This window comes from Acyrthosiphon pisum, chromosome A1 (assembly GCF_005508785.2).
Source record: "Acyrthosiphon pisum isolate AL4f chromosome A1, pea_aphid_22Mar2018_4r6ur, whole genome shotgun sequence".
NCBI lineage: Eukaryota > Metazoa > Arthropoda > Insecta > Hemiptera > Aphididae > Acyrthosiphon > Acyrthosiphon pisum.
In genome coordinates this window covers 38,494,279-38,519,901 of record NC_042494.1, presented here as the reverse complement: position 1 = coordinate 38,519,901, position 25,623 = coordinate 38,494,279, and the positions used below count along the sequence as shown (strand labels likewise).

General features: G+C 27.8%; 1 protein-coding gene across 1 annotated transcript in view; it reads left to right on the top strand.

Annotated features, from left to right (window-relative positions):
• Nucleotides 1–25,623, top strand: part of LOC100575640 (frequenin-1) — a 201,270-nt gene that overhangs the window by 149,613 nt on the left and 26,034 nt on the right. The window contains exon 7 of the mRNA XM_029487013.1: nucleotides 22,121–22,209. Within this exon, the coding sequence (XP_029342873.1) occupies nucleotides 22,121–22,209 (89 nt within the window). The remainder of the gene's footprint in view (nucleotides 1–22,120; nucleotides 22,210–25,623) is intronic.

Below are 25,623 nucleotides of genomic sequence, written 5' to 3'. Positions count from 1 at the left end.
TTTTTTTCGTATTTATTTTATGATACTAAAATGTTTTCTTTAAAAATGTTCTAATACCTAATCATTTTTTTTTTTTGTATTTGTTATGTTGCTAATGTTGAAACTTAGACTTATAAATTACACAGATATTTTTGAGTTAATATCAGTAAAATTAACTTCTTTGATAGGTACATTATTCATGTTGCTCTGATATACCTGAAAACAAATGTATTAAGGGTTTTAACGTAAATTATCAAACCTAAAATATATTATTAAAGTATTTATAAAGCTTAAAAGATACTTATAAGGTAACAATAAATAATTATCATCAAGTCAAAGTTAAAATTAACTTAAACTACTAATTAGGTTATGAATTATTATAGAACAAAAAATTTACAATTACAATTAAAGTATCTAGATGAACTACAAACAAAGAGTATAGGTAGTTTAGTTTATACAATATCATCATATTGAACCGGATACACGACACGATAAGAATTTTACATATTTTACAAACAATGTTTAGTTATGATTTTGAATAAAAAAATTGGCATTTTATAAATCGTGTCACGTACGATTTGCACACATACTAAAAACAAGGGTTCAATAATCAATTTCCAGAAGGTAATATCAATATATCATACGCGTACTTCTACACTGCAATGCAAATAATATCATACAGTGGAAAAACCTTAGCATTATTTCAGTTATAAGATTATAATATTACTATTATCGAAACGTTTTGTTGTCTATTTTGTCACATTAATAGTACCGTTTTTCAATTTCATTAAAATATAGTATTTAATAAACTATGAAACGTAAAAAACCGAATAATATTATGCGTTCAATAAACGTCTTAATATACACGAACATTTCTTTGTATTAACATTTTTATATATTTTGTGAAATACCTACATAATAATTCGCCGATATTTCATAATGACGAGCGCACCTTTCTGTTGACATAATAATATGATTTACTTTCAATACGGGTACACCTACGGATACAGCTACAATATATTATAAATTCGTTGTAAACTTTTCGAACAATCATTTTTTTTTTTTAATACAATTCTAAAAGATGAAATCTCGAGTTATTCCGAATTTTAAAATGTAACAAAAATGAAAAAAAAACGGGAAAACGTGAAAACGACGGGAAAATATCTGCTTGATAACGAACGCCGACATTTGTTAAATTGTATTCAAGTTTGCCGTAAATATTAAAAATCCGACAGTTGAGAATTAAGTTATTATTTTTTTATACGTATGTTCTATACACATTTTATTGGTTTTTTTTCCGATCGTTGTTCAATGATGCATATCGTTTCGTCTTATGACTACGGAGTTTTTTCAACTTAACAGAATAGGTGCACGAATTTATGATACATGTTGGAAAACAAAATAGTACAATATCAATCCACAAACTTGAATGGCTTAATCACCAAACATTGTTTGTATAACTATTTGCTCGACTACAAAACTCGCGTATGCAACAAGATTATACCCGCCAAGTCGTCGTCGAGTGACACGGTGGTAATTGCTTCATTTAAAATTTACGATTCCAGAATTGGCTTTATTTATGAACCATGTCAGCGGAGGCTGAGGAACATAATTGTTGTTTTATCGGAATTTTATTTTTTCGTCCACCTACCCACACAACGACCATTGATTAAAAACAAACAAGACGGTTTATAAAAACACCGTGGCGTATTTTTATTTCAGTACCCGCTCCGAATTCATCCGAATTATATCATGACGTGCATTTGAACACCAGTTTGTGTGTATGTGTGTATGTGTATATGTGTGTATGTGTGTGTGTGTATGTGTGTATGTGTGTGTGTGTGTGTGTGTGTGTGTGTGTGTGTAACTCTCCACGACTGTGAGTTGCTTCAAATCTTTAGCACGACAAACCACGAGAACGTGGAATATATATATTGTGCTCTATTGTAACTGCGGTAAATATTTAGAAATGCCAAATTTTGCCAAAACTAGGTCAAAAGGCAATTTGTGAAATAAAGCCTAAACTGCCTGACACGACAAGATACATTTAACACAGTGTACGAGGAAATAAAGTTTTTGGGTTTTGAGAACTAATTTATGTACTTGCTTATTATAATCTAATTATAAACTGTTAATGGTATTAACTATTAACTGCCATGGACACATATCGGCACAAGTATTAAATTAAAACAGAGCAATTGGGTTCGGGCGTATGATAAAAAATAAGGTTACCGAAGTATAACCTGTGATACACTAAATGCCCAGTTTGGAAGCTTACAATTTATACGTATTTGCAATATAATATTATAATTTATAAGGAAGATTTTTTTTCTATGTCAGATGCGATCGTTTTTTGTCACCTTCCTTCGGGTATTTATTGCGATAAAAGTGTGTTTTCTTATACATTTTTAGGACACGAAAACATTTTTCCCGTTTTAATTTTATACTACGAGTGGAATTTTTTATTATTTGTAAATGCTGATACGCAAACAAAAATACAGTTTATTGTTTACCTACAAGTACAAAATGTTTAATGTAGAAAGTTTACCTTCTGAACAACATATTTTAGAGATACTTCTTATTCGATGTATGCTCTGAATTTTTATAAATGATAATCTATGATAAATGTCCTATACATTTTATATTATTTTAAGGATATGAAATTAAAAACAAAAGTCGTTTCAAAAAGTAAATAGAAATGTATAACTTTCAGTACCTAAATTAATGAATAATTCATGCTGAACAATATTTTAAAAGAGGATTAATAGCATTCTTTCCTAACACATAGCGTTGGTAACGTATGAAATACGTTTTCAAGACATTAAAAAAGAAAAACATAACATAGAAATGACTTACAAAACGATCGTCTTTTGTAAAAATAAACTGTATTCACTATTCGCTTATGTTAACACACCTATACCTATAACACAGTGTTACAAAACAAAACTTCTTTTAACAAAATAGGTACTATATTATATTGTATAGGAACTCATAAAACACACTTCTTTTATATCGTTCAAAGTTGTAGGTATAATATTGGTTTGTATGCGTGAGGAAGTTTCCTTTGTCACCACGTAACGACTTTTACAATACTCTATGGTCGACCACTCGGTTGATGTGTATATTATCACTATAATATAGTTATAGTTGGTTCACCACGTTTTACTTCTCTCCGACTATCGGAGAGTGTACCTACATTGTTGTTATTTTAACATTATGCTGCACTGTCTTATGGTGTTATGTAACATTTACCTTGTACATACGCCACTATATAATAAAATACTATATGCGTGTTTAGTGTTTACAATATATTGTATAATATGAGCCATGAGCGTATAAAGAACGACGCATTGTCCACTATAGACTCGAGTAGGTACTAACGTCATAGTGTATTTTCGAAAACGCACAAAAGCAAAACATTGTGTACCTACCTAACGCTCTTATACGAACTCCTGAAAAGTAAGCGTTTTCCTTTTTCCTGGATACCGAGTCTCCGATACACATACAGTCTCCGATACATTTTTTTTTTTGATAAAGGTAGATAAACTTCTAAGGAATCTTGTATTACATTTTAAAATGTTAGATCTAAAAAGAAAAATGTTTAGGAATTTCTAACTCAAAATAATTTACGTGATTTTTACTCCTTTTGTAAAATTTGAACTTTAAATGCTTATAAAAAAAAATGTGACTGGATTTTTAATATTTTTCAAATGTCATTGTAACAATCTCTATCAAGAGTCATCTATTAAATTTTCAAGCACTTTTACCCAACAAATACAATGTTATTGACATTCATTGAAAAAAAAACTAAAAAAATTGGAAACAGAAAATGTCCGTAAACGGTTCAAAACAAATCCAAATATTTTGAAAATTATATTGTGTATTGAAAATGCTAATATAAGCGACCAGTGAAAATGTCATGTATCTACGGTCATTTGTTTTAGAGTTAAACCAAAAACCAAAATTGATTTTGTCGTAAATCGATTTTGCGTAATAATTCCCGATTTTACTTAATTTTTTTTCTAGTTTTTTTGGGGACTTTAAAAATTACCGGGAATTTTAAATGTTGACCTCCTTAATGCACCAACTAGGGTTCACTTCATCATCGAACAATAGGTACTGAAGTAGAAAATCGAAGCATTATTTCGACTAATTATCGTGTACACAGATACAAATAAAAAAATTATTAAAAAAAACACATTATTACATTCGCTCCACTCAGAGTCTAAAACATCAGGGTGCAAAAAATATAAAAAGTTGAGTATGGCAAATATATCTTGATATAATGAAGGTAGATGCGGATTCGGATGTTTAAATTGAAATATGTACTGTTCTGTAGAATTATTAATCCAAACATCAACCATTACAGTTGTATTAGTACTTGTAAAGTAAAGTATTTGTTTAGTTTCGATATAAAAAAAATAGCCCACTTTAAAGTAAATGTTTGAAGTTGATTAGAGTTAGAATATACTTAATAAGAAATATTGTTAACTTTACAATATAGCTAGACAACTGATAAAAGTATTTTAAAAAAGAAATTCGATCACAGTAGGTATATTTAAAAGGAACATAAGTGGCATTGATGTTTTTTCTTATTTTGTTATATATTTGATTATGAAACACAAATATAGGGTAATATTGTTTTATATAATAGCTAATAAGTATAGCTACTGACCAGGACGGGAAAGTTGACACTGTCCATTCAACGTTCTGCAAGCAGTTCAAACGGTTTCAAACCCAGCTAATTCGAAAATAATTAAACTGTCATTAATTTCAGAACCCGAAATCCACAAAAGCCTGAAAAAAACTTTTTAGGGTATTAAACCTTAAATTATTTTAAACATAAAGAATTGAAATAATATTTTGAGCTTTTATCGTTTTGGATTTGAACTTCCCAAAATATAAATCATACTTTGATTGTTTAGTGTTTAATCCTTTACTTTTTTGAATGACTACATTGAGTTTTAATTTTATATTCTAAAACACAATATTTTTCTGAGTATTTAGTTACATGAAAATCGAATTTGGGGCGAGTAGTTTATGAGTTATAAATATTCAAAGCTTAGATGAGCGGAGTGGAGTGGTACGGGGTTACCCCGCGAAATGATTGTCTAATTCTCCAGTAAAAAACTTAAAAAATTATAAGAAAAACGTTCTTTTATAAGTGACTTGAAACTATGTAAAAAAATATTTTCAAAAAAATGTACACTTTTTGAAATAATGAGTGTTCAATGATAAAATAATTAGGTACCCGGTATACTTATATACTATATATACCTTGCACTAACATACTAGTTGTCACACGAAAGGAAAATTGTATAATTTTTTTGTAATTAATTTTTATTCAATAAATTATTCTTTAATAATGCTCGCCACAGGCCATAAAAAAAAATTAGCCAAAGGCCGCGTGTTTGACGTGTCTGCATTAAATTATATTTTGTGTATTTGTTTGAGGTGTAATAACATACATATTAATATAAGTACCTACTATACTTTTTATAATGAATAACTAATCTGTATAATTATATACCTAGGTGTACTTAGTATACCTACCTATATGAATAATAAAACTGTAAACGAAATGTTACAATCTGTACAAAACAGTTAATTGTTTCGAATAAAACGGTGATTTAATTTGTTTTTTTTTTTCAATTAATAAAACATTTTGTTGAAGGAATGGAAACAAAAGATAAATTTCATAGTTTAAAATAAATCAAATCGTTGTTATATTTACTTTGACTGTCGATGGTCAATGCTAAATAATAATATAACGTCTGAGATAAATTAATTTAGATAACGATATAAATTATAATATAATATTATGTTAATTATTGTGATAATATTATGAACGGTTGTTTGTTATTGTTATTCGGATATCTTCTCAGTCTTTTACATAGACAATAAACTGATAGAAATAAAAGAACACTATAGGGTTTAACAGTCGGGACGAGCTTTTTGACTTGCACTTATACATTACGAGTACCTAATCCTATTTACAGTTATAGCATAGCCAAGTCGTGAGAGACAAACTATCGTCACAAGCTGCAAACGAGGCCGTAGTTCGATGGTGCCACTGAATGTTGCGAATACGATGAACAGGAGCTTTAATATACTCCAATATTTTCCGAAATAATTATAATATCATACTATTAAGCTGTACATCCTTAGTATATTGTGCAGTGAATGACAAAATTATCCCGAGTATCCTGATAAACCTTAAACTACAAAATCTAAAATAGCCGAAAACGAGAGACGCCAACGTGGGTTTTAATTGTGTACTTAGCGCAGTAATGTAGGAAGGCCATATTATTATGTATAATACTCGTATCTAATGTGAGATTTATGTCCTTGTAGTTTTAATTAGACGGACAACTAATTAATTTAATTATGATATAAATAAATGATGTATATTATTATACAATATTATATAATATTAATTATATATCGTGCTAAATTATTATGATTAATAAATAATTATACATTGTATATATATTTCAATTAACGTTAGCATAATAATTTATTGTACCATTAGTTAATTTTTTTTCACGTAGGTACCTACTATGAACAGAATGTAATAATAGCTGATAAATACAGGTGGTTATATAGATTATTTGTAACCATACAATAAATTTTAAGGATTCTACCTTTTTTAGTTTTTTTTCTTAATAACATTTTTATTAAAACATTTTAATTATTTTACATTTTTCTTAAAAATCATTTTTCACCAATGCAATATTTTTTTTACTAGTTACTAGTCCAAATATAAAATAAACCATCAATTTGTTTTGCACAGTTCGATTACGTTGTATGAGTACAACAGTTGTATTACTATTTGTTTTTTTAGATTCTGAGCGAAGCCATGGAGCTATTGGTTTTACAATGGTGTTTATTTTTTTTTTTATATATCCTGTATACAAAATTTCTGCCAGAAGGAGTGCTTTGATTTCAACATATAGTATCTTATCTTTTAGCAAATTAGATCAAGACAGTACTTTAAAGAGGTCATTTTTCGATTTTCACAATAGTTATTTAATGCCACGAGAAAAACCACCGAAAAATTACGAAAAAACGCTCAAAATGGGATTTTAATTTCTAACGCTTTGTTTATCACCATAGAAACGAATAAAGATTTATAGTAATATTATAATATTAATTCAACTTACCTACATGATAAAATAAATAATAACAATATAAAATATCTAGACTGACAAATCGTCTTCGCTCAGAATCGTTTTTCTTATGCAATGATATTATTATATCATTGAATTCAAGTCTAATACAATCCATTATACAATGACCCACTTGTAAATCTACTGTACCTACAGCAGAGCGAAATCCATTTTTTTTATTTTATTTTTTTTAGTGATTTAAGTTCAAAAACAATAAATAATGATAAAATAGAACCTGTTAGACCCACGACGCTACATAATTGTGGCAAACTTTTTATCAAATGGGATTTCAAAATCAGAATTAAATGTTTAGAAATATTTGACTTTTTGTGCTAAGATGATTTATGAATGAGCAAAATTATCTTCTACTTCTAGCATACGTGATCTAAAATGTTCAGAGTGATCTGTCATAAATCATAATCTATCCCCGACGACCGCGGCTGCGTTCATGCAAAACCCGTGAATCGTGACACGTACATGGCACTCGACATGCGTTGGTATGGTTGATAAAAAATAAAAAAACATATTAAATGAAAAATACACGTTGTAACTTCGCGGTGTAATATTGTTATTATTATGTGTCGCGAGGAAATGAATAAAATGTCAAAAAATGCGCAGTAAAATGATTAATGATTATATAATAGCTTGGGGCCGTTATTTGATCAAAACGAAATTAACAGAATATCATAAATATTAAATATTTAATTTGATAAATTTTATCAACAATTTTTCAAAACAAAATATTAATTAACTTAGCTTTTACGGGTACAGTAAGGACAATATTATAATTTATTAAACCAGCTGTGGCTGTGCATACAATGTGTAGTATGTACATACACCGCGCGCCGTGCGCACATTTGTATAATATAACGTAGTAGTCAGACCCTTGTAACGCCTATTATATCGCATTAGTCGACTAGAAACTATCAACAAATAAAATAAAATATTAGCTTATATTTTAATTAAAACATTTTTAGGTTTGTAATTCAAAAAATAAAATGTGTATGGACATTAAAGTTTCAGTAGAATCAAACTGAAAGGATACCTATGTTCTTACAAATAATAATAACAAATACAAATAGTTGCGTTTGTTTGATATTGTTATTATTAAATTATAGTAAGTACCTACCTATTACAAACACTTGTAGACAAAATATAGTATTATTGATTTTCGAATAGCAACTACTTAAAATAATGATAAAATATTATACCTACGTTGTATTCTCAACGAAATTAATATTGTTCTTCGAAAAACCTAAGCCTTTTTACAATGGATTAGATAGATAATTTTCTAATTTTATTCTCATTGTAAAAATTAAACATTGTATTCATTGAAATACGTATTCATTTTCACGTGAATATATTGACAAGTATTGATCGACGCAAGCAGTTTTGATCTCGTCATTGTGTACTAGATGAACTTGGCCAAAGACGTAATTAGGGATTTTCTATAAGCCGGAAGACGGTAGTTTAAATTATCTTGGTTTTCTCCAAAAAAAAATTGTTAGCTAAAAGTAATGTGCCTTTATATTGCAGGTATTATGGTCTATTGAAATATCGGGTCGATGTAAGCTATTATATGCAAAATATAATAATATACTCTACCATAATACACAATATTAGAAATTCATTGAATAATTATATGGCTTACTGGTTACACAGATACACTATACGTGGTATATCGTGTATTGGTATTGTCTTATGGTCTATAATAATAATATGATAATAATTTAATGGTATGATGGGATACTATTTTGTTTTTACACATTTTTAGATATTGTGTCGGTAAACTTGGCTATAACTATTGTGGTAAGGCTTATGACTAGGGTTCGGATTTGAAGGCAATATAATCAATAAAAAAAACATTTAAAATGTAAAAAAAGTAAAAAAAAAGGCATTTAATTTATATAAAAAAGCAATTCATAAATATACAACAAATAAAATAGTGAACATTTTTTAAACACTTTCAAATGCACACATTTGAGAAAAATACAAATTAAAAATGAGCATGAACACTAAACTAAATTAAGTTTATGCTATTTGGTATAAATAGATTACCTTTTTCTTTAACCAGGTTTGTCCTAAGAATTAGTAAAAACAATTTTAAAAATTAAATTACTTGAGTTATACCAGTTAATTTAATGCAAAATAAACTAGTTGGTAAACAAATTGACTACCTACATGGTTTTGATAAGCTGTCTTCAGAAAAACGGTTACGGTTTGGACTTAATGACCATACCAAATACTCGATAAGACGATATCGATAAATATTGCAAAGAATAAAACCCATTTGTAGCGATAATACGTAAGCTGTGTATAAAATTATAAAATCAACTGAAAATTAAACACAAAAAAGGCATTTATAAGTAAAAAGACAAAATAAGACAAAAAAAAAAATGCATTCATCGTCTAAGAAATTAAATGAAACACATTTTTGCATAAAAATTATTTTTCTATTATGATTAATAAAAAAAAGGCATTTGCCTTCAAATCCGAACCCTACTTATGACAAACAATGTCAACCGTCATGAAATGTATTATAAATCTATGATTTTGCGAAACTGAATTCAATTTAAAATTACAAATAAAATTTCTCATTGTAAACGACAAATCCAAATAGTTTCTTTCAGATGTGATATCGTATCACTCGGTCGGTCGGAACGATTAAGAAAAAGTATACAGACTTTTACTTTTTAGCGAAAAGCAACATATATTTGTGAGTCATGACTTATTTGCCACGTGACTGAGTGTTGATGACTTGTATGAAAACACAGCACTAAGTTACACGAACGTATTTACACACACTAGTAAATTTGTGGATGTATTTCAACTTACATGAAAAGGGTCACTGGTTTTGAAGTAGAGGAAAACTTATTTTGATTGCAAAAGATAGGTAGCAACCATAAATAGACTTATTTAGTCGTACATAGCTAGAGGATTTTTTTTCATAATTTTAATATTATGCATTTATGAATGAAATAATACCTTGAGGTTATGCTAAGTCGTACTGGAAACAATGTGTATAGGTAGCAATATATACTAATTTTATATTTGGTATCATAACTGAACCTGCTATCAGAAAAGTATAATATTTATTGATTATATTTTGGTTTGTCAGACAATGTTATTGTATAGCATACAAAATAGTATATTAATTATCAATTAATAATTCATATTCTGTACTTCAATAATATTTTTAAGAAATTTTAAGAAAAAAGCTCATTTTAATGATTTTGGCTATTCGCCAACATTTGACAACATTTGAACTTGAAATGTTTATAAAAAAAATACTAAATAGTGTATTTTCAATAATTTATTGTTATTTGCCGCATGAACATGATGAAAATCTTTGTATTAATTTTTTGCGCCCTATCAATTTAGAAATGGTTTAACTTTATTAACATAAATATATAAATAAAAAAAAATAAAATAAAAAAATCATGTGTATAAAATATCTCAAAAAGTACCAACATATTAAGAAAATGATATATTAGTATATAAATATTTAATGAATATTTTAATTACGTTCCTACCTACGGACTGGCTAAATTTATTCATTTTTTTAATAGCAAAATAATTTGGTCAAAAACTGGTATTGCATAAATATGTCAGTTTTCAGTTTTTTTTCAGTTTTTCCTGGTTATTTTTAAACATTATGATGGGAATTATACATACAGTACGTTCGATAATGAAGGTACCTATGACGAAATATTTTGATCGAATGACCTTGAATTTGATTCGTATTTTCTTACTCAATAAACTCTAAAGGACTTTCCGCACATACCCAAAAAAAAAACAAAACATTTTTGAATTACACCCACCTTCCCCGCCACTTTCTTGGTTTTGATTTTAATGTAATTTTTCATGCTCTTCAACTTTTAAAGTTTTTCCTATCTAAATAATTGACGGTTGAGATTAAGAAGAAGGCACATTTTTTATTGTCCATCTACAATTTTACAAATGTCCGTGTGGGTTCATATGAATTGTTGAAAAATAAATTAGCTATCAAATCAGTTAGTTTTTATGATGGAAAAACCAACAACATTTTAAAATTATTTTATTTTATTCAAACCCATAATCCAATTTCTACCAGCTATTTTCTACCCGAAAATGACCCTTAAAGTTGAAGATTGAAGTATTTGTATTGCTCCGAAAAGTGATGACAGACATTCACATTTATATTTGAAGAATACAATACGTAAAAATAAAATATAAAATAAAAATAAAAAATATAAAACATAAAATTCAGTCGTATCGATGTAAGTATTATTATATAATAGTTATATATTTTTTTTTCAGTATTTTTCATTGAAACGACCCCAAGGTCTTTGTCAATGCTTATCACAAGTAGGTAGTAGAGAGATCATGAGATTGTGATCTATTTATCTATGTATATAAACGCATGAAACTAACCTCCCTCCTTTCACCAGGATGAGACATGTGCGGGTCATCACACCCAGTATTGTGGGACTTGGTTGGAAATTGGACGACAGCATGGTAAAATGGTGAACGCGAAGAACCACACAAATTTGTTTGGACTTTGCTATGAATCGAACCGGTATGATTGTGTGAGTCGCAGTCGACTGCGTGACCACTGTGCCACTCCAGCCCTATTATTATATAATATAGCGTAAATATCGGTAGATCACCCATTCTATCTACAACACTTGTTCGTAAATAGCTGTTTGTCAGTAGACTTTATACCGGTCAGACTGGTCCCATGCACAAAAATATATGATGTTGTCTTTCAAAAACATAAAAATAACATTTTTTTTTTTTTTTTTAAATGTTTTAAAAAACGTTGTTTCTTTTGGATATAATTAGTTACATTGGGTTTTAAATCATCATATTTTATTTTATTAGGTATGTACGTAAAACAATAAATTACCTATTCAAATTGGTTAACTAATCATCATCAATAAAACACCTAAAAATATTAAAGAATCGATGGTTATTATGAATAATAATATATCCAACTCGTCGATTGACCTCGAATTACCAGTCATGTCGATTATGGTTGCAAATATTCGTCAAACCGTTATTTCCACAATTCATGAAACGTAAAAATAATCAGAAAAAAGACTTCTGGTAACAAAACACAATATTATTGTATAGCAGAAAGACCAAACAGCCGTTTTACCGTATCGTTTTGCATACTCAAAATGTATGACAGTAGATTCAAATTGTTTTGAACTAGTGTCTGACGTATAGCGTTTTCTTACAATTGACCATTTATCCAAATTTTTTATTTCACAATAATAATATACACACTATTCACAGATCTTACACAAAAAGCATATATGTATAAGGGCTATACATATATTACATAACATGATTACAAGATAAGAAGCCACTCATTAGTGGCACTTGACTGGGAGTTGTTTGGTTATCAAACTATATATATATATTTTTATTTTTTTCCTTCCCCTTAGTTCCCAAAGAAGTCACGACTCACGGCACTAGTTCATTTTTAGACGACGCCTGGGGTTGCCAGGTAAGGTTTGGGTGTACAGATTTTTTAATGAGTGGGCTTTGGTGTGTTTGAAGACGGAGAATGAAAACTTTTGTAGAAGCGCGCAGCTTCTTCTGTCACAGTTTTGATTGAAAGATTATTATGTAAAGTGTAGTTAGATACCAAAGGTGGGGCATTCGTTATCTTCCTAAGGGCAATATTTTGGAATTGTTGGATTTTGTTGGTATTGGAGACTTTTTTAGTACCCCATAATATTGAAGACCATAGGTCCACAGTGAATTAAGTAATGTCTTATACACAAGAACTTTAACTTTTAATCTGGAGTGTTTATTATTTGTGAGTAATGTTTGTAGCCTGCAAAGACGGGCGTTTAAGGCAAGTATTTTGATACGGTTAATGGATATATCTATTCCAAGTGAGGCGCTTATCTAAGTTAAGTACTACGTGGCTAGGTATTTAACTGTGTCAGATGTGGGAATCTACTGCATAGTAATTTTATTTTAAGGTAATTGTAACAGTGAATTCAAATATATTAAAATACATAATTTATCCTGGGAAACGTGACTTAAACAAATTAAGTGTTTTTTAATTTTTTTTTTTTTGTATAGATTATTACCCAAGCAGGTACATACTTAATAACTGCACAACTAGTATATTATACCTATCTACCTTAAAATCTACTATTTTACAACGGTTTTTGAAAAAGCTAAAGTAGGTTAGTAAGTAAATATGTAAATTGATTTCCTAAATACCTATACAACATAATTGTATGATAAATTCAAGAACGTGATGGTTATGATAGGTATAGGCACATTTAAGTTGTACAGTTCTGGTATTAATATGTTAATTATTTATATTTTCAACTTTTACTAAAAGTATTATTATATAGGGAAATAATACTATAATATGAGCATATGTTTGTAATGTGAAAATAATTACCAACTTAAACTCGTAGGTAAACATAATTTTTTTCGTCAATATGAAAGAGGCTTCAAAAGAAATGGTATTATATATTAAAAACGTGATTAAGTTTAAATACCATTTTATATAATATCTTATAGTTATAATTATAAGATATTATAGGTAACTATGTTACCTATAATTTATAAATATACTAAAGTACAAAGTAATATTTGGTTGTTATTTAACCTGTACCTACATTAAAACAATTCTTTGATTATTTTGATTTCTTTATATCATAAACATTTTTAGTTTAATTATAAACTTGTATAAGATAATACAATCATAATTTATAAATATATTATAGAGCCCAGTAATTGTTTGTTGTTACCAGCTAACCTGTTAATTAAAAAAAAAAATGATTATTTTGGTTTGCTTACATACTATTTATTAGTTTATAAAATCTTTGATTTACTTTTAAATATAAAATAAATAAAATAATGTTAAATTCTCATCAAATTTTAATTATAATATATAATTATAATTACATAATATATTATGCTTTATGTATATGTATAATAGTACTAAGTAACCGCATTCTGTAATAAACATTTTTACCAGATCGTACAAAGCCTACGCATGCTGCAATGTACATTTTTTACCTGTCGGTACAAAGTGTCCAAATTATGAATTTTAAACAATCCACCATACAAAGTGACCGTTTACCCGATTCACAATATAGTGTTACAGGTAAGATCTGTGATCTAACAATTAAGTAACTGAATAGATATAAAAATCAATTTGCTGTAGTTTGTGTTCACTAACATAACTAAATAATATATTAATATTGTAACGACATCATTATATAGTTGTTATAAATGAGGTATATGATTGGATTTTGTATTTATACTTTATGTATTGCAAACTTGTCAATTGTCATGTTTTTTTATTTATGTTTGGACTTAAGAATAATAAGTCTTCTGTCATGGTGTAGGTATTCATACAGAAATATTATTGCTGATGAAGTTTTGCTATGAGGTTGGCAAAGGGCTTACAGCAAAGTATGTCGTTTAATATATTATGTTGTAGGTACTCTTATTGTATGCAAGAATATGGTTATATATTCTAGGATTCCATACTACTAGCTACTAAAGGTAGCTGAGAGAGTCCAGCGTAAGTGTTTGCTAGTTATTTACACAAATTAAAATTTCCATTGTCTACTAGACGATTATGCCCTGGTAGCTAATATAGGTACTTGGCCTATTTTAATTTACTGAACGGAGACGCACTGTTGGTATTAAGTTCGATGAAGGGTTGCTAAATGGCTATATCGAATCGTCTGCAATAGTCTCGATTTTCTGCTTTGATAGGTACATTAACGTTCAACTCGAACCTAACTGCTCCTTTTTAATTTCCTCATGGAACAACCAATAATTTAGCTAATGAGCAGAAAAGACGATTAATGTCTAACGTCAATGTGGACCCAAATTTAGATGTTTAAACCTCAATTCTTATTTTTTCTTTTAGCTATAATGAAAATATTGGAATTTGTTTAATGTTCGATGCGTAATGATCACTATGAAGTAAATTTACTAGGTACATGCATTGATATTATATTTGTCGTGACGCAGTTGCTGACCAATTTTAAAAATCACAAAAAATGGGATTACATATTGGATTGGTTTTCAAGACAATATTCAATTACTATTCCATTATATATCTAATTAATTGATTAATTAATTATAATATATATATATATCATTGTATATCGATTAAATAAACTTTGTATGTATACAATTCAATTATCTCTAGAGTCTAAACTCCAACTGATTATTAATGTATGACGGATAATGTTTATATAAATACAGATTATTCATTGAAGGTTATTTTTTTTAAGTGACAGGAGTCACTTAAACTCAGTCATTACTTGGCAAAAGTTAAATGAGTTAGGTCCTCGTGGGAAACTTTACATTGTAGTAGTAGGACATATTATGTATAAATGTTTCTTTTTTTATTTACATAATGCAATACTTCAAGTATACATAGGTAAATAGGTAATCAGATTATCGTTCACAGAAAATGCTGGATAAAGTTATTACGCGAGAAAGAGAGAAAATTAGAGAAAATGCAATTTTCAAATGTCGTTATGCATGTCCGGAATAACTTAAAAAACGTATCATAAGCGGAATAACGTATGGAAGTAATTTTCTATACACAATTATAAAACTTACTAAACTTAATTCAATTTTCAAATATCATATGTACGATATTTGTTTATCGTGGTTTGGTATCTATACAATAAAATTATCCTGCAAGCTATAATATTACTATTTACTACATCAAATTGTGATTAATCAAAAATGTATCACAACATAATTAAGTCATAAAATGAGTAAGTACCTACTACAACTTAATCTACGTTTGCTAAGTATACGATAATCTTGAATTTTATTATAAAATTGTATGTAAAGAATAGGTTAATACCCATATTTAATTTATCACATTATTTTACCGTTCGTTACACTTTTGGTCCAAGGTAATAAAAAATAATTGTGTTTAAGAATGTATTGTATTAATAACTTTGGAACTAATCAAATTGCAACAAGTAATTATTTTTAACAATCTGACTTGATAATGTATATTTTTTTATCACTGGTCTTTTTCATTATCATCATTTAGAGTTACCATTTATTATTCAACACCCGAATAATATAATCACATTGCAATATATTATACAAAAGCGACAGACTTATAATGATTAACGTTAAAACATATTATTTGGATCTTACACATAAATGTATACAATTTAAAATATACACACATATTAAAATTAAATTATAGTTAGGTTAAGTTAGGTGTAGAGCATTTTAAAATAATTAATATTAATTTAGTGTTTTAATTACTGCTATTACACGATTTCCAAAATACAAACAGTTAACTACCTATATTAATATTATTCCCTATTGGTGTGTTTAAACTCGAAAAATAACCATGTTTTTTTACTCAAGGGGCTCAATTTATGCATTTTATGTTAGTCTCGTTAGTGTCGTTTTGTAATCGTAAAACGATAAAACACTATAATTATTACGATCAATGATGTCAATAATGACAAGAAAATCGTTTTTGAATTTCTATACCCATTCACATTTATATATTGTGTACACACACTTCACATACACATTCAAACTTTTAAGGGTGAAATAAAGTTTTCAATTACGATGTACATATTATACTAAAATACACTCAAAGTCGTTAATCCATAAAACATGAACCTAGTGTGTTTACTTAGTCTTGATAAACAGAATATAGATTAGGCGAACATTGAACAAGTACTAACACGTCGTACGGGTGGTATACTTACAACTTATACATACATAATATATTGTAATACACCTCAATCAACGAAATTACCTGGGCCACAAAAAACCTTTCTCTCTACAGACACATTATTTTATAATATGCCTATAAATTATATACATTAAGCGTATATAAAATACCATAAGATATTAGCTAGGTGCTACGTTACAAATTTCCGTGTACATAAAAGGAGACAAAGATAAATCGGCACAGAAACTTTAACGGTTTAATTATTTTTCGAATTACTAACGTACTATAAATTTACTTTAAAGTCAGTTGAAATAATATATTACGTATATGTATAACTCTAGATTTCTACGATACTTTCTCCTGTTTCTACTTAAGAGGATGTCAGTGCAATATTTGTTTTCTCTCTCATACCCACACGCAACACAGATAAAACGGTTTCACCTAAAATGGTTTTTTTTTTATAATTTTTGAGTAAACTTAGAGTAAAATCAACTGTTACAACAACTATAGAGAATAATATTTTTGAGGGTATGACAATGTCGATATGCCATATCAATTTTTTATTTTATTGTTGCTTGATTTTGTATTCAATTTTCAAAATAAACGAAAAAATGTTGTAAATTTAAATGGTATTGCACAGTATATCGTTCTTATATCGGTCCACAGATATGCCCATACGTATGTAGAGATGATGAAGTGTAAGCCACCACCACCACTCCAGCAAGAATAGGTAACAAGGTGGCTGGTGTAAAGTTGTAAATAATATTATAATGTTATATAAATAATTAATGATGTTTACGAAATTAATTCATTGCTCATATTAAAGCTTCATATAATATCAGTATGGATTTCAACATAGGTCTACATTGTTTTTTTAATTTGTTGGTAATAATAATCGAGAAAAATTAGACTAGTTATTACTTGTTTCTAAAATATTGTTTTGGAAGGACGTTCATTAGCTCCCGACTTTGTCTGTCCACAATTTATTTTCTATGGTTTAATTTACGTTCTTGTTTATCAACTTAGTTTACTGTCCAATAATATTAATCAGACGGAGTTTTTGTGCAAAATAAAAAACAGGTTTTTTACAACGTGGTTGGCAGTTTTTGAATTTCGTAAAATAAAACTTCACGGTTAAGAGGATGTCAGCGGACTATTAGTTTTCCCTTTCTGGAAACATAGACAAATCACATTTGCGCAAAATCATTTTTTTTATGTTCTTAAGTAATCTTAGAATAAAACCAAATTACTGAATAATACGGACAATATAGATGGCCAAGAGACGGTAGGTATCTACTGCTGACCACTACACGTACAAGGTAATCAGAAATCAAACGCATCATTCTATTTTTATTGTGATATATTTTAAACATAATCATAACAATGAAGTTTGAAGTATTTTGGTCTTTGTATAATTTCAGTGATAGAGTACTCTAGAGTACCAGCTGGTATTAAATATGTTTTGGAGCACTATACACTTCAACAATGATTTAAATTGCTTTTACTATGTAAACACATCTTAGCAATAATATAATAAATAATAATTGGTTCAATATTCGACGATACAACATTAAAATTTCTAAATATTATTACAAATTGGAATAAAAAATGTTAAATTTATCTGAGTCAATAATTAAAAACAAATTCTAAAAGTTTGACCAATATAAAAAAAATTTTTTTCTGTCAAAAATTATAACTATTGATTTAAAAAATCTGATACAATTAAATGGTCACTATTATACGACCGACGTGATCTAAAATAATGTATATTATTTCATTTTTGTTTATCCGTTCCCTTCCTTTATTCCATTACAGTTTCTCAGTGATTTATGAGAGATAATAAAATAAAAACAAAAATACGAACAGTATAGGTACCAGCTATTTATATAATATAATATAGTAGGGATGTACTTTATATTGCTATCGTATACCGGTATACATTATAAAAATAATATACCAAATATGCAATGTGACGGGTGCAATATTTTATTGAGTAGATACTATTTTCATTTTTTTTCACATTTTGTTAAAATACAATAATTTATAATGTTTTGCCCTCCGTATAGGGTTTAACAACAGTAGGTATAGTCGGTAATATTTTTTGAAATGCTCTAATGATGAATACAACATATTTTACCAACAATATAATATTATAGTTCGACGTATATATATATATATGGTTAATTCAAAAATATGGTATTATTATTTAACTCTACCATAAATTTAAGACATTGTACTTGTTCCTATTTTTCCAGTTATTATTTACCTATCAAATTTAATATTAGTAATAGAATATAATTTTTTTTTTAGTTTTGAGCAGTTATAATAACGAGGAAAAATATTTGAATAACGTACCAATTTTTTACAAATTAGAAAAAAAGTTATTTTTAAAAAAGAACTGGAACTTGTGGTAAGCACGCGCCATATAATGAAAATTTTCATCACTTGCTGTCTAATAAAATAATTGTTTTTAAAATTACAATTTTTAAAGTTACAAAAAAAATAAATAAGCAGTACAGCAGTTGGATTTTATATAACAATAAATCTGTATATATATTTTTATGACATGCACTATTTTAAAATAAACTTAAAATGTGCAAAAACCTGTACACAAAATAACCGGAATAAATTGAAGGTCGTATGCCTTCACAAGACTTATTATGACGTATCAACTTTAAATGAAACACGCTGTATATAATACAAAACACAAAATTAACGTAGGTACTTCACTATTAATAAAATAACCATTGTATTTATTGGACCCCACATGGACCTGTTCAGTGGGGCCCATTATCTTTTCGGAGAAATAAACATTAAACAATTATAGAGTTCATTTGTTCAAACTGGTACAAATATACTGCAATATAATCTCCTTGGCAATGAATTGTACGTGTTAGGTGGATTCGATTCGTTATCAAGGATGGACTTAGGAAATGGAAAACACATGAAACGGGTAGGGCGTAGTTTATCAAGGAGGTGAAATAGTATGTAACCATAATATACATAAATTAAATGTTAAACTATTTCTTTTTTTTTGAGGTTTAGAAAACATTTTCTTACAGAATAGTCATGTTTCGAGATTTTGCTATACATAAGAATGAATTATTGAAATAAATAACGACTTCCGAAACCGCCACCTAATTTGCTATAATATAGACGCAACAAGATCTCAATTACCTACTTAGAATTGATTTATGGTGCATTGGTTAGTGTTATATTGTTTCGTTGTTTCTCGCTATTTTTATTTAATTCTACAACAGTGATGAGAAATAAATATGTCTATTAATCGATAAAAATAACAGATAAAATATAATTGCAGTAGTCAAGAAGAATATTTTTTAAGATCTTATTGAAAGAACTTGCTATAGAATAATGATAATTAATAATTATCATATCAACGACATCAGTTGAATTTATACAAAAGTTGACGTAAACTATACGATTAGTAGCATTCTTTCTCTCTGATAAAACAATACAAGTCGAACAAATTAGGGGAAATAGTATTATAATTTAATTGATTTAATATAATACTTTTATTTTGGAGTTTTTTTACACTCTTAGTAATATTACTATAGTAATGTAGTTTTGTTAGGGTAAACTACTAAGGTATACTTGCATTTTTTTTTTTTAATAAGAGGTACCTAAATAGTATTGTTTTGTTCGTTTAATACGAACTAACATCAGTTTCTACATTTATTTTGGTTTATACAATTGTTATTCTTAATTTATTAACACAGTAGATACTGGATACACATTAGTTGATTACCAATTCTGTTATTATTCGTTACTTGTCCCCGGATAGGTTACCATATTGGAATTTTAGCAACACGACACGCCATACCAAACCCTCTCTAACATTGAATTGTTGAACACAATTTCGCATGCTTGCAAAAGATATTTCAAAAATAATTAAATACTAAATAATACCTTTAAAATATTATTATTTTGATAAAGTAAACACATTATTATACTATAGTTGCCTTAAAAGATTGAACGCACGATAATGTATTAAGTTATATTATTATTATAATTGTAATAATATAATCCATATTAATATATTGTATAGGGTAAACTCATACCTAGTTATGGAATTATATAAACAAAAAAAAATGAAGAAAAATAAATCTGTGAAAATGTGGTAATGAAAAATTGTTGATTTCGTTTAGCACATAGAACGTATTTAAAAATAATCGATTTCAATGCAAGGTTGTAATTCAAATAATTTGTAATACATATATAGGAAATATATATATATATATATATATAATAATATCGTTGCAAAATGTATACTACGGGAAAACTTTGCTTTAAACACGAATATGTCGTATTTTTCCGCACATACATTAATCTCGTAATTATAATTACTATTATATTATATTATATTATATCGATTGCATAAACCTGTACGGAGTACAATGTATACCTAACTGCAAGAATGCAATATACGCGTTTGCATGCTAAACTATATAATGACTGCTGCAATAATGTTCTGCTGATGTTACAAAGACTGTTTTATTGTATAATTGGTTACAGAAAATGATCGCATTTATTGTGTTGTGATTTCGCGGGCATCAAACGTTGATAATAATATAAGATTGTACTGCGCATGCTATGAGCCTGTGTGTTAATGAGTAATGACTACTGTACTACAATAGTTTAACGATTTAAATTTTAAATATCGGTATCCTCTTTGTTTTCCTAGGACATAATATTATTATAATACAGAAATATTCATGGCGTTATATTGATATCATGCTGATTAGATTAGGTTTCTACCGTGTTTAGTAGTCAACTTGCACCGTAAATCCGTGACTGGCGCGAACGTTATAAATATTATAATCTCCTCGTATGTTTTTGTCAAATAAGAAAAACACATCAAAGGCGTACGGTATTACTTTAATAATAATAAATTACAATATTCTGTAGACAAAACGAATATTATACTAGCCGACGCGTAGGGTGCTAGACGATATTATATTATGGTTTAATTGATTTTTGATTAAATTCGTAGATGATACTGTGATGATACGCTTTGAAAATAACACTAAACGTACTCTCGAAAATTAAAACGGAAACAACATCGTTACGAGCTACCAGTCATTCGGTCTTTCACGCTACATATACTACAAGAAATATATTGAAAACCTTTTCAAACAGTCCTCTGTTATAAATGAAAACAATAATAATATATTATATTACAAACTCGTGAAATTATTTCAAATTGATCATGAGAATTAAAAATATTAAAACAATGTTTAATTTTTGATTTCAGGGGCTTTTCGTCTGTATGACGTCGACAACGATGGTTTCATAACCCGAGACGAGATGTACAACATCGTAGACGCTATATATCAGATGGTGGTGAGTAGGTACCTACTATAAAAAAAAACTGTAGAGAATAGATAAGACGGTGAATAGAATTCATAATATATATATATACTATATTAACGCATTTTTATAGCGTTCAGACTCGTAAAATATCCGAGCTTTTCAATTTTCGCGTAATGCGTATTATTATTGTACCAACCCTATCTCGATATCACTGAACAATGGTGTTTTTCTCTATTTTTTTTCACCATTGTTTGCAGTTTTGAAGCGAATGCTTGCCGGGAGGGGGTATATAATATGCGAAAAAGTAACGAAAAACCGTCAGAATCGTTTTCCGTAAAACGTCCCAATCGTTGTAAAAATAAAAAAGACAGTTTTTGACCAACGAGGAAAATAATACATGGAAATCTAATTTCCCATGCGTGTCGTATTTTTTTTCTCAGCACTCTCCAAGGCGACAAAAATGTATGAAACATAACTGTCCACTAAATCAACAAACTTGCAGACATCATTTAAAGCGGCTAAACATCACAGCCATACACATACTCACAGGGTTTCACGTAATTCGCTATTTTGGCCAGGTTACGACCTGGCTAGTATTAAGGGGGGGGGAGGCGGTAAATTTAAATGAACTTTTTTTTATGTATTTAGCCATAAATAGGTAGAACTTAAAAATGATGTAAAATGTTTTTTTTTTATCATCGGGATTTGGTGGAGATTTATTATCTGCAAAATTTATTTTAGGTTATTCTCTCAATTAAATTTTTTATGAAAAATGTCTTGGTTACTTGATAACGGCATTACACAGAATGCAGCCTGCACCTAGAGTGGTTTTAATTACGGAAAAATAATAAATATGTTAAATAAAAAAAAAAAATATTAATAATATTATTAAATTCGTTTTAAGGTGTGGTGCTATGAATTAAACCGAAACTTTGTGCGCATGCTTAAAAGCAGAAAATCACGGAAATTTGGAAAAATATACATTTTTTTTTGCACCATCGTTCTTAACTTGTTAAAAAAATTAAAATATATGTTTCAAAATAAAAAAATCAGAAAAACGCGAGATGACTCAAATTGATTTGTTCCTTTATTTTAAAATTTAAATACAAGTAAAGTTTTATAATTTTTATTTTAGACACTGCACAGCCACTCCTATTATTGTCACTAAGAAGAGGGGGAATTTTAAAAGTGCCCCTTGGCACATGATTTCTTTATACAGCCCTGGTTATAACTTAAAATACTGTCTTTTAACGTCATATTATGTGTTGGGAACCCTCCTTCCACTGAAAGGTGAACAGTGCTGTCGATATAATATCATGAAGTAATAATATTATAATACTCTTAGTGATATCAAAAACAATATATTAACACGTACATTTATATGGAATGACATACCTAGCGCAACAGGTTGTACGAGGGCCAAACACATCCATCAATCACTTAGTGTTAACATTAGTTTGTGTTTTTTTGTTTTATTGTTATTATTTCTCACAACATATTAAACTGGTAGGTACACTACACTAATCAAACAGTACATTTTCTAGTTGTTTCCGTTATGAATAATGTTTATTGATTTAAATAATTTGAAGGAAACACATAATACAATTTTAAAAATTGTAAATGAATTTAAAAATGACTTACTATTTTTATTCTATATTTCAATCATTTAATTAATATATAGCTACATTTTTTTTTTATAAAATTGAACATAAGCGTGTGAACTGAACGTTTGTTGAAATGTATAATATATATTATACCCTGCCGTGATTTACACATAAAAGTTATCATATTTAAACAATTTTAATCGGCTTGTGGCTTGTCAACTTACATTTTTTTCTCATATCTATTATTCATCAAATCTAAAATAATTGTATAAAGAGGATGTCGATTATCGGTGCATTGTTTGTTTTATTTCTCTGGCGTAACATACACTAAATGACTAAACGCATTCACTAAAAATCATTTTTTTTTTATGTTTTAGAATAATCTTAAAGTTAAATCACATATTAAAAAAGTTATAGAGAATAATATTTACGAGGACATAAAATTGATTTATCAAAATTTAATATTGTCTCAAAAACAATTCAATATCCATTTCAATTTCAGAAATTGTTTTTGATTTTTAAAGTCTAATATAAAGTCAAATAATTATAAAATATAAAACCGATAAGTCAATCATTCATAAATATTATACCTAAGATAATGAACTAAGAAAATTAACATAATTGAACTAAGATTATTCAAAAATCGTAAAAAAAATAATTTTACACGAATGATTTATATCTATGTTGTCTCTGGGTTTGAGAGAGAAAACACATATTGCGCTTACATCCTCTAAAAATAATATTTACTAACTCATTGATTTATAGTTAATTAGTTAAACGTATACGATATATTTTAAGAGAAATGTTAACAACTCGTATTTATTAAATAATGAATTCATAAAATAGACAACGACTATCATTTATAAAATAAAGTAATTAAAAACCATTGTTGTGCATATTGTAATAGATGATTATTATTTTGTAATAATTACTTCACATAATTTATAATAGTTTTTAATGATGAAACAATTTTTTGATTCTTGTGTTCAAATTCATTAAAACATTTTTTACATTTAAGCTTAGGTATATTATATTTACAGATTAGAAGAAGATTAGTTTTTTGTAGCAAAAAAAAGTAATTGTTTCACTACCTAAATACTATGTACAATAATATTATTATTTTTTTTTTACAAAATTCAAAATGAATGGCTATTTTGCTGGGAATTTTATCCGCAGACATCAGAGACTAAAACATGTAATAAATTAAATATTTAAAGCTATATAGATGTAAAATGAAGTTCATACCTGTTGATTATTCTTGACCATCGAATCACGTATTGATAATAATATATTAAAAAATGTTGCAATATTGTTCTAACTTAAATGATGTAAGAACCGGAATAAAACCTTTTTTATTGTTGGAAAAAATTAAATGATACGATAATTCTTAAATATTGATCATTGTATACATAAAACAATACGAATTGAAAGTAATTTAATTATTTTAAGTAGGCATTTTATTATTTATTGTTATTTGGCTTTTGTATTGCATTATTTGTTTCCCACATCTTGTCGGTTAGTAAAGTAAACTAACAGTCGAATTTAAAATGTTCGTATGTTAAAGATATTAAAGCAAATAACTATAAAAGTTGTGTATTGGTAAAATATTTTCGATGTGTACACATTTATGTATTGGAGGGAATACTTCCACAAATTTTACGGGGAGCCAAAATATGTATTATCGTGTTATATTCTGACTTAACTGATAAATATAGTATGTATAGTTATCCAATTTCATAATGTGATTTTTTCACATAGCAAATCGTGTGTGTGAAACAAAAGTCTGATACATAACCTGTGCCTGCCTAGAGTTAAAATGTAACTTCAAATTAACTGCCTA